At 44.4% G+C, this 14,401-nt stretch overlaps 1 protein-coding gene across 1 annotated transcript in view; it reads left to right on the plus strand.

Moving 5' to 3' along the window:
• The window catches only part of GUCY2F (guanylate cyclase 2F, retinal), a 78,634-nt gene extending 66,258 nt beyond the window's left edge, over window positions 1–12,376 (plus strand). The window contains exons 16-19 of the mRNA XM_067722691.1: window positions 3,228–3,326; window positions 6,523–6,617; window positions 12,107–12,195; window positions 12,289–12,376. Coding sequence (XP_067578792.1) covers window positions 3,228–3,326; window positions 6,523–6,617; window positions 12,107–12,195; window positions 12,289–12,376 — 371 coding nt within the window. The remainder of the gene's footprint in view (window positions 1–3,227; window positions 3,327–6,522; window positions 6,618–12,106; window positions 12,196–12,288) is intronic.
• Window positions 12,377–14,401: the final 2,025 nt, after the last annotated feature.

The raw sequence follows: 14,401 nt of genomic DNA on the forward strand, positions 1-14,401 counted from the left end.
GGCTAGAAACGGGAGGAAGAGGGTAGCTCTCCCCTGATTATTGGCAGCTGGATTATCCAGGTGTCTAGTGCTACATCATTCCTTTATGTCTCCCCAAGTTTACTCTCTTCCCAGCACCTGCCCTACCCCAGTGGGCAGCAACCCTTGTTCTAGGTACCATACCCTTCCAGTCTACCTTTCCTGTTAGAGCCAACAGTTCCATGTTTGACTATGATACAAGACCAACCTGCACATGTGGTATTTAGGATAATTGCTTTAATTCGTTAAAATCTCAACTCCTGGAGTATTTTTCTCCCACACGCCTCTTCACTTGCTTGAACATCTTCAGGACTCCCCTTCATCGTACCCTTTCCACCTATCTTCACATTCATAGGTATCTTCACAGGTCTCTCACCTACTAGCCTCTTGCTCCCCTCCTCTTTATCTTTGCTTTGTTCTTCTAGGTTCCTTTTCTTCTCCCATCATTTTCATCCCTTTCCTACCAAATTTTGTAGAAGAATGATTGACATTTATCATGCCATTTCTTCACTATCCATTGCCTCTTTAACCCCTTTGCAATCTGGCTTTAGCCCTACCACTTTTCCTGGTCCTAGTCTGCCCTATCTCTGCAGCATTTGATATTCTTGACGATTCTCCTTCAATTGGCTTTTATGACCTCCTCCTCAGTCTCTGAATTCTTCTTCTCCATTTCATTTACTGGCTCTCTTAGCAATCCCTGCTCTCTAACTGCTCCCACATTTTCTGCAAAGCTCTGAGCTGTGATCTCCTTGCTCTCTGTATGTCCTGACCTCGAATTCATTTCTCAACCCACTCCAATCTGGCTTTCATTTCTACCATTGTCTGATAATCTCTTCTGTCTTTATCTGTCCCTTAAATATTGATATGCCTCAGGGTTCTGTCTTTCATCCACTGTTTCTCTCCCCTTATATGCTCTTCTGGGTCATCTCATCCATGTCTATAGTTTAGCTACCACTCGTGTGCTGATGACTTCCAACTCTACAACTTCAGCACCGGTCTTCTCCCTTAAGCGTCAGCCCTGTATAGCAGACTTGCTACTGACATTTCCACTTGAATGTTCCACACAGACTTCAGACTCAACAGATCCAAAACAGAATGATTTTCTTCCCACATAAACAGCCTCCTCTTCCTGTACTTATTTTCTATTTCAGTTGGTGTCACCACCATTCACTTAGTTATTCCAGTTAGTCTTGAGAGTCATCCTCCTCGACTCCTCCCTCACCCTGACCTTCACCATTCAACCAATTACTAAGTCTTAAACGTTTTACCTTTTCAGTATTTCTTGATTCTGTCTTTCTCTTCTTGACTCTCACTGCTTAAGTCTAGGCCACCAGCATCTCTTGCCTGGATCACTGCAATAGCATCTTCTTGCTTCCACTCTTGCTTCTTTCTATCCATCCTTCTCATGGTCATCACCACATCTGTGTTTGCTTGCCTGTCCTTCCATTAGACTGTAAGCTCCTTGATGGCAGGAACCAGATCTTACTCATTTTTGTATCCTGAATGCTTAGCACACAGCAGGTGTTCAGTATTTTTCTTTTAAAGAAAAGCCTTCATCTCCCATTTGTGCTTCAGTTTCACATCAACAACCCCCCTCAGCACATCTCTTCTTGGACGATTCACCATTACTTCAAATTCTGCATATCTAAAGCTTCAAGTCATCTTTTCCCACAAACCAGTGTAAGCTCATAAGCCCATGCCAATTTCCTCACGGTTGTCAATCAGACAGTCAACACTTCTCCTTTGATAATGTCTCTCTTTTATCACTCCTTTTTGCCCTCCGTCCATCATCACCTCCTTTCCAGTACTTACAACCTTGTGCTTGAATTACTGCTATTACACTTAACGGTTTTCCCTGGTTTTACTTTCTCCCCTTTCGATGCATTCTATACACTGACCTGAGAAAGAAAAAGAAAAAGGATTTTCATCATGTAATTCCCTGCTCAAACTTCTCTAACGATTCAAGGTCTGCCATCTTGTACAACCCAATAGCCAACCTTGTCTCTAGTTTCTCCTTAGGCACATGAACTAAGCAGACTGCTTTCTCTAAGAGCTTCCCAAAATTCCATGCTCAGTCCCAACCACAAACCTTACCTTACCTTACCTTCTTCACTGGGCCATTTTTGACTGAACCAGGTCTTAATAAGCAACCCCTCCCCCATTTTCTAAACTATTAGAGCACTTCTGCCTGTGCCATTTATCTTGCCTCAGCCATACATTGTCTTGGGTTGTTGCTTAATTGCTTCCAGTTTGGTAGTCTCTTTTCTTCAATTAGATTATAAACGCCTGGAGAACTGAGACCACGTGCTACATTTTTTATTCCCCTTGGTGCCTAGCTCAGGGCTTAATGAATGCTTCTTAATGGGTGAGAAATGAATTAAAATGAGAAACATAACTTTTATTCTTCAAAATTAATGTTCAGAAAGAACTTTTTGAAGCAAAAACACTTAATTATTTTCTCTAATTCAGGAAACAGCAAAAAGATAATCCTGAACACTTTTCACATAGAAACAGAACAGAGACCAGAAAGGGGAAGGTGGAGAAATTTCTAGATCATCTTGAACTAGGTTTTCAGTAGGGTTGCTGAGATTTTTTCAAGTAATGTTCACCCTCTGGACACTTAACATGATCGTACTAAAATGCAAGAACAAAACCCATTCTAAGGGCAAATAGAAAATATTCTCAGATTATCTTTATATACCACTCTTCCATGCCTCTAACACAAACGATTGAATGTCAACTCTACTTTCTTTTCAGATTTTCCAACTGTCTTAGCAATAATTCTCTTTATAGACACAATTTGTGAGACAGCCCTATGAGATCCCTCCTTCCAACCCTAAGGCACGAGAAAGAGTCACATTTTTTCCCTCGCAACAAACATGTTTGGATCCTGAATCCCTGCCCAGGCTTTTCTGATTGGGTTTAATGCTTATTTGTCCCTGTTGACAGATATAAGCATCTTGGGTGTAACTGTTACTTGGAACAAAGGTATAAATCAGAAGGGTAATCATTTCTTCATCATTATAAATTTGCTTTCTGGTAGGGCAAAGAGTTCATTACTCACTGTAAGACTTCCTTCAGATGCCCAGAGCTATTTAGTGGCAACTTTATTCTTTTATGCAGCTGCATTCCTTCCCTTGGCAGTGTTCCTCTATTAGCATTGGATGCATACCTGTTGACTATACTCCCAATTGCCTGCTACTCTATAGGGCCGGTTGCTGCTGGAGTGGTGGGCCTCACCATGCCCAGATACTGCTTATTTGGAGACACTGTGAACACAGCTTCTCGGATGGAATCGACAGGGTTACGTGAGTACTTCTAGAGGGATGGATGGGATGGTAACCTCCTGCTACTGACAAAGTGATTCTTCGTCAAGAGAGGAGAAAGAGGGACTTCCCTGGTGGTCCAGTGATTAAGACTCCGCGCTCCCAATGCAGGGGGCCCGGGTTCGATCCCTGGTCAGGGAACTAGATCCCACGTGCCGCAACTAAAGATCCCACGTGCCGCAACTAAAGATCCCACGTGCCGCAACTAAAGATCCCACGTGCCGCCACTAAAAACTGCCCAAGCCACAACTAAGACCCGGCACAGCCAAGTTAAAAAAAAAAAGAAAAAATATTTTCTTAAAAAAGAGAGGGGAAAGAGAGCAGAGAGATGTTTTACTGTTTCAAAGAAAAATCAAAGATAACTTGAGAAGTTGAAGATTTAACACACATTATTTTGGTCTCTAATGACAAACCAGCAGGGGGTGATGTTGGATTGAACATGATGTTGTTCTAGACGTGAAGCTGTAGCTAGGTGACGCTGAAACAGCCAGACAATTTGATCAAAACAACTCAAAAAAAATCCTTTGGGTAAAGGAACAAATTGGCCAACCCGGTAGGTTTGGGAGCGTCATATTGAAAAAGGAAATAGGTAAGGGACTGACATTTTTCAGTTTTTCAGCTAGTTTGTGGAGACACACCCAGAGCCAGCTGTCTCTCAGCCAGCTTCTGTTTGCTGCTCTAGTCCTCTTTTTGAACTCGTTACGATCCCAGGAGTTCTGGCTTCATCCAATAGTGCCCTCAAATTTAGCTAGCAATAATCCCTCAATCTAAGGAGCTTGGAATTCTGAAATAATTAATTTCAACTTGCCTGTATATAAAACTCTTAGCTTCTTTCTATCAAAACAGGCATGGTATCAAAGATACCATTTCTCCCTACTTCTCTGAGAAGAAAACTGTACAAACCATTAAGTCACTTGTGCGCCGCTGGCAACTCTTCCTTGGTTATTTCCTGCTACTATTAAGGCAATGTCAGAATCAAAATGTGCTTTACCTATGTTATGGTTGAGCAAAGCGATTTGTTCAAGCTAGTATAAAAAAAGCATCAAGAACCACAATAGATTCTATATATAGTTTTCATGGATTTTACATTAAAAAAAAAAAACCACTTAAGCCCTTAGCAGCCCTGGCTGTGGCAGCTACTAAGCAAGACAAGCTCTTCTCAAACTTCAGCAATATACGTAAACAAGTCCCTGATGATGGTGGCCTGTATCACAGTGGGTGGTGCCCTGTGTGACCCCCCCCCTCCTCATCACTCATGTGTGGAAACAGCCTTGCACAACAGGTCCAGTCTTAGTCAATCTAGCCTGTGCAGCCATGATTAAGGAGGCAGCATGGAACTTAGAAGCTGTTGTCAGAATACATTTTCTGACATCTGGGAAAGTCTTCGAACTCCACAGATATGGCAGAGGCCATGGAAGGAGTCATCCAGGAACTGCCGCACGCATATAACTTTGCTCTGGAAGTGCAACCCGAGATGAAGTGAAATTGATCATGGAAACGCAATGCAGATTTGGCACAGTGCTCTGGACTGATGTAAGCTTGGAGAACGCTGAAGTCATGTTCTGGTCTGCACCAGGGAAACTCACTCCACACATTTCACGTTGGAAATACAGAGTTGAGAGCAGAAAGTGAATTTTCAGATTCCGGCAGCACCTCGTCCAGGGATCAGCTAGCAAGGAGAAAATGGAGTGAACCATGCACAGCAGTGTGTATTAAGCACTGACTATGCAAGGAAGGCATTGTGAGGGATACAAAGAAGCATACGTATGTGGTCTCTGCACTACAGGAACTGGTTAGAGTGCTTTTCTGGAAGCTAATGACTGACTGAAATAGGACATTAAGCGCCACTCCTGAGTGAAGATCTGTAAAGAGGTAGACTAACTTCATGTTGGATATGAGACTAGGACGTGTCATAGGTCTATTTTTTTAAAAAATCAATCTCATCAATACCTCCTTTATGCTCAGTTGAATCTACTGATTCTGGAGTGGAAGCGACTAGTAACCCAGCCCTGGAGTGACCTTCCTTGCCACACAACTGGATGGTGGTTGGCATGAGCCATCTCTCTGTATTGAGCTGTGTGTTCCCCATCAGTAGGATTATTCTACTGAAATGTTCCCTCACAACAAGATGCTAGTGGAATGTCACACATAGGGCTGGCTCGGGACACACTAGCTGAATTTTAAGGATGGGACAACCTTTTCGGAGCAGAGGTTTTGGGTGACCATGAGGTAGTGCGGAAGATACAAACAGTACTGAGCTGTCAAGAGAAGGAAAGTCATTGTAGAACACAGCATAAATTTCTTGCAGTTCTTTTCAGCCATGACTTGCTACTCTGATTGTACTCAGATTCTAAAAGAATTACTTTCTCAAATGTGTGTGAGACTGCCTTGGACTTTTATTGAACAAAACTTGAACAAGGTCTTACTTCACAGGATGACAGTTTTCAGGACAGTTAAGGATCCTACCTCAGTTAAATGTTCTTCACCAAAGAATTACACTCAATTTCTAAAAAGAAGTTTTAGTCATAGTTCCTCATATAAAGCTCTCATCCTAAGTTGGGATTATTAGTTGGAAAATAATCCATTCATGTGTGTACACAGCTAGAGCCACCCACCCAAAGGACAGCTATAGATGTGGTCACCACAGAATGTTGGCAGAGGTCTTGGTACATTTCTCACTGATGTTTTAAGTTCAGCAATACTGAAAGACAGTTGGATGGATGTATATGGAAGAGACACCCTTTTGCCTCTTAAGTAGGATGGGCAGACCTTGGGGGTTCAGATCCAGCAGTAGCCTGTGAGAGTAGCTGCTGAAGCTTAACTTCCCTCAGAGGAGGTCACGCTTCAGCTAAGAGCAAAGTAGTGGTTGCTTTTTTCTTCATCTCAAACCTCAAGTTGAACGAACACCTTTCTATTGCATGGTCTTTCATCTGAGATAGAGTCTAGGAGGCTGATAGGTGCTACAGCTAATGTTTTATTTGGTGTTTTGCCTGGTGAGAAAGGCCATCCATCTCCGTCCCCTCCTCCTGTGAAACTCTAACTAAAGCTCTCTCTCTCTCTCTCAGGGACTTTGCTTAGGGTCTAGTTCATTTAGAAGTGGGGGCATTTATTACATTAATATTTTTCTCACTGATTTTACCTGAAAAGATCCAAAGTCATGCCTCTCTTGCTTTTACAGCTTATCGCATTCACGTCAGTCACAGCACGGTGACAATTCTTCGAACCCTGAGTGAAGGCTATGAAGTGGAGCTTCGAGGAAGGACAGAGCTCAAGGTATAATGTCCTTTTGTTTTTTGAGTCAAACCACTTGGACACACCTGCTCCTGGAGAGGTCATGGTCTGCTGAAAGAGTTTACCTGGGTGTCTGACTATAATTTGGGCAGAATTTCCAGCTCCATTTCTGGTTCCCAAAAGATTGTTCCTTTTTGCCTCACCTTTCATTCCTTTAAAATATGGCTACAGTGAGAAGGATCGTTAAAATCCCTCTGCATTTTTCTGACTAGGAGTTGCATTTTTCTCTCTTAAAAAATTGCCCAGAATTTGGCATTTCAGTGAGCGGCACTATTATTTACATTTTCTAACTTCCATTTCATTTAGTATGTGGCAGTGCTACAGTATTGGGGAGTTTGGGTTTTCTATCCATCTGCTTGGTGGCTCTCCTTTCTGATTTTTCATCCACAACATTGACCCCCTGTTTACAGAGAGGCTTTATGTCTTTCCCCAAGGACCAGTCAGTTCTGATGAAAGACAAACATTTTATAGTGCCTTTTCTCTGTTAGGACTATCACTTGATCTGGGATTCAGGATTATAGTAATATTCCTTTTTCTTTTTTCACCATTTCCACTGGATTCTTTTCATCTTCCTCTGGGTACCCCAGGGCCCCTGGTCGTCCCAACTGTAAGAGACTCTAGAGATTTGATAATTTAACTCCATTTTCAGATGAAGAGCCAAGGCCCAAAAAGGTGAAGTAATTTGATCAGGGTCATATAGTCAGTTGATAGCAGAGTCGAGCCATAACCCAGGAAGCCTGACTTCCCATTCAGTAGTCTTTCTATGATACCACTGTCCATGAAAATTATTTCCTCAGTGATTATTCTTAGGCAAAGCAAAATCCGGGCACTGAGTGATGCACAATTTGTTTCTGTCATTTGCATGCCTACCCCAAATAGTGGCAATTTACATATAAAAGGATTTCAGAAGTCAAAGATTGGAAGGCCTGGTTCTAATTGATCAATTAATTCCCTTAATGGCTAGTCCTAGATTGTCCCTTCCAATAGATCCTTAATATCTTCTAGCAGGGGGGATGGGTCACTTATTAGGGGACAGAGGTTTCTTTCCCACCTCTGCAGAGAATGCAAAGATAGGATGTGGGGGACGATATTACTTAGGCAATGAATCAAATCACCCAAGGCGTTTGTGATCCCTCTGTATATTTGGACATTTCTCAGCAGAAGAGGACAAAGGTGGCTTGGCTTCCTGAAGCACTTGCCTGCCTGTATTACTAGACACAGATTCCCTCATTTAAGAGAGAATTTAAGAGCTGAGGAGGTGCCACTTTTGAAACTGAAAAGGAAAAATATACCCCCATCCCCATGGTTTTTATTGCCCCCCCAAATACCAGTCAGGAGCAATCACATCTTTGGGTGGTTCACATACAAAAGCAGGACTACTTCAGAAGGGCCCTTTGCAACTTCACAGTTTCCCCTGCCCCAGGGAATTTGGGGGAAGAGGCTGGGAGAGGCTTCCCCTAAGGCCATGTCAGGCCTTGGTTATTGGGGTGGCAGGGACCTCCTGAGGAAGAGAGATCGAGAGGGAGATACTGAGAGAGAAGAAGAGAGGGTGCCCCAGGGGAAAGGAAGGGCCAATGAAAAGAAGGATAAGGACAGGAAGTAAGACCCACAGAAAGGAAGGGAGAGGAGGGGAGATCTTTTCTGTCTCTGTACCTCTGCCTCCCCACCAGAGGCAGGTATTGGCTATTACCTAGTAGGGACTTGGGGACAGAAGATTCCTTGTCCCTTGAGGGCATGCAATATATCCCCAATAAGACGACATCACCAGCACACTTTAGAAATTCTGATTTAACATTTCCACCACCACCCGCCCCCCCCCCCCCCCCCCCCACCATCCACACCGTGTTGCTGGAAAGCAAGAATCGCTCTAGTGCCTGGGTCAGAAGGACTACATTTGATGGCCAGCCAGGTGTGATTTCAAAGCTGATGGCCAAAAACATCCTCTCCTTCCAGCTGGCTGATGCTTAAAATTCCTCCATCAGAGCCTCTTCTCTTCAGCTCAAGGCTTGGATCCAGTAACAACAACACTCTTCCCCCCTCTACCCCCCATCCCATTTCCTTCACTGGAGTGATGACGCTTTAAGTTGTTTCTTTTAGTGGGATCAAAGATGTGGATTGGATTGGCTGAGAGAGGAGCACACAGAGAAGTTGAGTAATTGGGTGGGAGCGGGGTACAAAGAAAGAGACCAAAATGAGGAAGCTTAGAGGAGGACACATTTAGAGACAAGAAGCTCATACTCTCTGGGAATCTGTTCCCCTGCCCACTCCAACCTCCCCTTGTACTGTACTGGCACAGAATCATCAGTGCTTAACGGGCCATTTCTGCTTTTTTCAATATTTTTCTCCTAATGGCCTGGCGATAAGTCATCTTATTACCTCTTCTCTTACATGAATGAGTCCTGTTTCAGTTACTGTTTTCCTAACAAGTTTGAAGCTCCTTGCTGAGACTTTGTATATATCTAGGCTTATCACATATATTTGCCAGGGCCTCTTAGGTAGCTTTACATTCTGAAAAGATTTCCCCAAATGGTTGTTCTTAGCTGGTTTCTGTTGTCCTTGCCAGAGGTGGACATTTACACACCAGCAACTGAGCTAAGAAGTAATGAGGTTGTATTGACAGAGTCATGAAGGTCAGAAGGTCTGGTCCATAATTCTTGTCCCATCAATGACTCAATGTGTGACATTGGACAAGTAACTTCATCTTCTCTGTGCTTCCATTTCTCAACATGGAGGCCTCTTCTGACCTGTGATTATCAGGCAGATCATTAATCACAAGCTTTAAAATTCCCTGCAGTTGCTTTTTGGCCTCTAGACCTGCCCCTTGACTCCAGTGTGTTGGAAAAGCTATATGGTGTAGAGGGAAGAACACTTAAAATTTGGAGTCTAAGATGTTAACTAGACTTCTTGTTGTGATCATTTCACAATATATACAAATATCGAATCATTATGTTGTACACATGAAACTAATATAATGTTGTATGTCAATTATACCTCAATAAAATATAGCAAAGTCATGGTAAAAAATAAATAAAGAAAATTTGTAGTCTAGTAGGGTTGGGTTCAAGTCCCAGCTATGCCTGCTTATTGACAAGTCATTTTATCACCATAAACCTCAGGGACCCCATTTGCAGAATGAGGTTAATAATAAACCTAGTTTCCACAGTTTTTGTGAGGATTAAATAAGACAGGAGTGCCAAAGTATCTTAAAAGTGTCAGGCCAAAGTAAGGTGCTATTATTTGGGAGGTCTCTGGGACTGCCTAGGGATTGATACTGAGTCAGAGAGTTTGCCTTAGGCTTCAGTTGTTACATACTTGTTCCCCCCCCCTACCTCCCTTCAGCAGACTTTTGAAAGTAGGGTGGGTAAACAGAGAGCTAGGATTCTAAGAATTCTCCTGGATGGGCTCCAAAACCTCAGAGAGCCCCTGGAGCTCCCCAGCATACTCTTTGATTTGGAAGCTTGCCTGAGTCCATAACACTTCCATCCTATTTTGCAACCATTGGTTTTGGCATGCCAGTATGTCCCAGGACTCACCCAAATATCTAGACAATCCTGGCATCTGCAGATCTCCCTTGGGGATTGGCATACTGTCCTCATAGCCCCTAGAGCTCAAGAAAAACAGTCAACTATGGTTGGGGGTTGGGGTCAAGTTTTGAGAGTATGTTTTACCAAAATGAGGTCCAACGACACCTTGAGTATTCCAGGCACTCAAGGAATGAGAGTGCCAGTTAATGGAACAGTCTGTTTACTGAGCACCTGTTCTGTACGAGACACTGTACTAGGTTCTGTGAGGAAAATAAAGAGCTGAGGAAGCAGAAGAGTTGTGCTTCTGTTTAGGGCCCAAGACATGGCCTGATAATTGGGGGGGGGGGGGGGGTTTTTTTGTGGTACGCGGGCCTCTCACTGTTGTGGCCTCTCCCGTTGCGGAGCACAGGCTCCGGACGCGCAGGCTCAGCAGCCATGGCTCACGGGCCCAGCCGCTCCGCGGCATGTGGGATCCTCCCAGACCGGGGCACGAACCCACGTCCCCTGCATCGGCAGGCGGACTCTCAACCACTGCGCCACCAGGGAAGCCCGTGATAATTGTTTTTATTTAATTACACTGTGAGCTCCTTAAGGACAGAGCCATCTCTGTATTCCCAGCCCTGACACAACGAGGGTGGAATAAATGTAAGAATGAGTGATGGGAGCATATTTTCAAGTTGCTCACTTCTTCTGAAAACAGAGTGGCCCCAAACAGTCCAATTACTTGAGGTTTAGGTTTAGGGTGGGTTGGCTGCCTGTTCGTGGAGGTTGGGCTGTTGTGGTATTCTCTTCCTACTTGCCTCATGGAGGGCTCGTTCAGAGCCTTGAACCAAATATTTGCGAACGCTTTGAGATTCTCCAGTTAAATGTGCTAATTTTTATTATGGTTGTTATCGTGATTGTTAAGGGATGGATATATGTGATGTAACATAGAGAATAATGGATTTGATATTTAAAGGGGGGCAAACCTAATTGGAATTTCTAAGTTAAACTATTTAGAACTGTTCCAAATGAGATCTGCCGAGAGTGAGACCATATTTCAGATTGAGTTGGAAACACATCCCATTACTTTTCTCAGTCTTAGTAAACATATTTTTTCCTTACGGATTGGGGGAAATGACAGGACAGAGAAAAGAGAATTGAAAGGAGGAGAGAGAACCATGTTGTTGAGGAGGGTTGATTGGAAAGAGGGGAGGACAGCGCAGAGGCAGAAAATTTGGCTCTTCTGAGGTCATCACTCAGGCTCTGGGGCAATGAACTTGAGTTTACATTCCCTTCCTCTTCTCAGACCTGTGGTTCTTGACAGTCAACTAATGGGGCTGTAGGTGGAGGCCTCCCTGGGGTCTCTCTCTGTAAGACTCCCTTGGCAGGAAGAAAAGAACATTGCAGAAATGCAGACTTCTCAAAGCAGCCAGGATACCCTGGGCTTAAGATCAAAGTTGCATGGCATGCTTTCCATTTCTATTCCCTTTTTGGGTTTTGTGAGAGCCATTGGATGGTGGAGTGTTGGGGAGGGAGGTGGACTCTGAATGTATGTACTCTAGATACAAAAGACAATGGGTTGCCTAATTCCAAAAGACCGTGGCAAAAATGACAAATGGAATCTTTGATTGAATGTACAGATGTTTGGTTGCTATGAAGCGGAACGTCCACGTATTCCCAAAGATGGAGCTGCGTGTCAGCGGGTAGACAAAACATCTGGATGACAGCTTGAAATGCTGTTCGCTTTTCATCTGGCCTCTGTGGCAGCTTATGGAGCTTGTCTGAGCCTTAGGTATATATGGCAAAGAAGCCGTGTAGGAAGGAAGACTCCAGCGAGTGGTGATAAGGGGAAAGCAGAGGCAGTTTCTGAGCCAAACAGAATGTTTGCACCCTATTGAACAGAAGGACTTCTTTAGGAAAATTGGTTATAGCACGTTTAAGATTTTCCGTATTTTCTATAATAAGGGCAAAGGCACAGAAGAGACCTTCTGGCTGGTTGGAAAAAAAGGCTTCACGAAGCCCCTTCCCGTGCCTCCACCAGTGGGCAAAGATGGGTAAGTGGAGATCACACTTAGTTAGCATCGTCCCATGCCCCTCTCTGCCACACTCTCTTCATTAACTATTTTTGTGTCTCTCCTGCCCCGCAGGCAAGTGGGCCATGGCCTGCAACCAGTGGAGATCGCAGCCTTCCAAAGAAGAAAAGCAGAAAAGCAGCTGGTGAGAAACAAGCCGTAAGGTAATGGCCAGCAGGAAAACAGAGTCCAGGAACTGGCCAGATATTCAAAGCTGGGACTCCCTTTGGCATGGATGCCAGTCTCAGCCTACATTCTGTTGGCAGAGTGTGATGGAGTTGGTGAATTTCCAAGCTCCACTGAGTTGTGCAAAAACCTTGTGGGGAGGCCTATTGCAGAGCAAGCTGCATCTGAGGGAGGTCAGCTGCCCCGGCCTTAGAGAGAGCTTCACCTCCTCACTGATAACGTATTTGAATGTTAATGAGGCTGGCCTTGTTATCCAGTTATCAGGCAGGTGCACCCATCTGTCTCATCGTGAGCTCTTGGGCCTCACGGTGGGCCACCTCTGGTCTTCAGAGACTCACCTCTATTTAAGCCACACAGCAATATTGCCACGACCCCCTTTTCCCAGGATTTATTGGCAAGATCATCTTCGAGGGGATGCTTATGTCATTTCCTCTGCAGGCCCTGCCCCATTGCTTCTGCCTGGCAACTCCCTGACTGCCTGGCTTGAATTCAGGACAATTTCCCTCATCCCTCCTCCCCTACTAGAAGCAGCAACAACAGCCTAATTATCAAGAATTCTCCCCATGTATTTATTTCTGAGGAATCCATTGCTTTATTGGGCTCCTGTCAGTATCTTTTCTCTTCTTTATCTTGCTTTCTTATTCTCTCTTTCATGGAGACACTGACCCTCAGACCCATTGCTCTCTCCACATATCCGTGGAAATCACACGATTCTAAAGTAAACATTAGGGCATCTCCACACACTCCTGCTCCCTTGTCTTTTTAACATGTTCCAGAATAATCACAATTCCAACAGCAGCTACCAAAGGCATCCACATTCTTCCTACATTTCCACTAGCCTTTGTTGACTTTGTCAGCTCTCGATGACTGCTTTTCTCCTAAGAAAACCCAATGCATCCTCATTTCTGTGACTATCACAGGTACCCTCTATGTGTCGTAACATTTATGCTTCAGAAAGCTTCTGTACTGAACATGTGGCTGCCCTGCGGCCCCCTGCCACCTGGGACCCGGCTCTGTTCTTTCCTCCTAACCAATACAAGCAGATGATCAACTGGGACACACATTCATCCAATCTCCAAGACATTCTTTCCTGTGGGGAAGGAAACACCCAAGACACACAGCACACAGTCAGTCTCGGTCTCTGCCTCTGTCTCTGTCTCTCTCTCACAGCAGGAAAGGGTTTGGAAGCTCTTGAAGGGCTTTCCCTCTGGCAGGGTGGCACAGGCATTGGAGGTACCGCACAAGAACCTATCCATTCCTAAGAATGTGTTGGAGTTTGCAGCAGAAAACACTGCAGCTGACTCGCCGTCATTGGTTGTGTGCTTGGTAGCGCTTTCCCAGCACTGGAGATGGATGTAGCTGAGGCCATTTACACTCACTCATCTGAATCCCCTTGATAGAGGGCAAGATTCCCTGGGCTGTGCATCTGTGGAACGGATTGAAGCCAATTGGCCCCAAAGTGGATTTGACCTCTGATCCTGGCCTCATTAGCACTTGTGCTCTAACCAGCGTGTTAATTGACCACAATGGCGTTGGCAGGCTGTACAAATCACAAAAGTCCTCAAAAAAGAGCCCCCTTAACAAATTTCAGAAGGCTTGACCTAAATCCAAGAGCTCCCAGACATCTCACTTACCTTTCATTAAATGTCCTATGTTGATGCCACCGACTAACACCACCTATTCCAGAATGTTTCCAACTTTCTATGAAGTTTCAGGCTGACTCTTAGTGAGATAGACTCAACTTATAAAATACCCACAAGATCTAGGAATGCCTCACACGCACTGCCACTACCATGGAAGCCATTGAGGAGACACTTGAAACCTTGAGAGAGCATTGTGGTGTCAGACAGGGAGGAAGGAAAGATACTGTGAAAGGGGGTATAGCTTTGGCGAAGTGACTGCAGGGCTTGCCTTTCAGGCTGCACCCTGCTGCCTACCTAGTAGCTTCTTCCTCCTGTCCTCCAATATCTACCACTTCCTAAAACTTCCTAGAGGTTGTTAC

The sequence above is a fragment of the Pseudorca crassidens genome, chromosome X, assembly GCF_039906515.1.
Source record: "Pseudorca crassidens isolate mPseCra1 chromosome X, mPseCra1.hap1, whole genome shotgun sequence".
NCBI lineage: Eukaryota > Metazoa > Chordata > Mammalia > Artiodactyla > Delphinidae > Pseudorca > Pseudorca crassidens.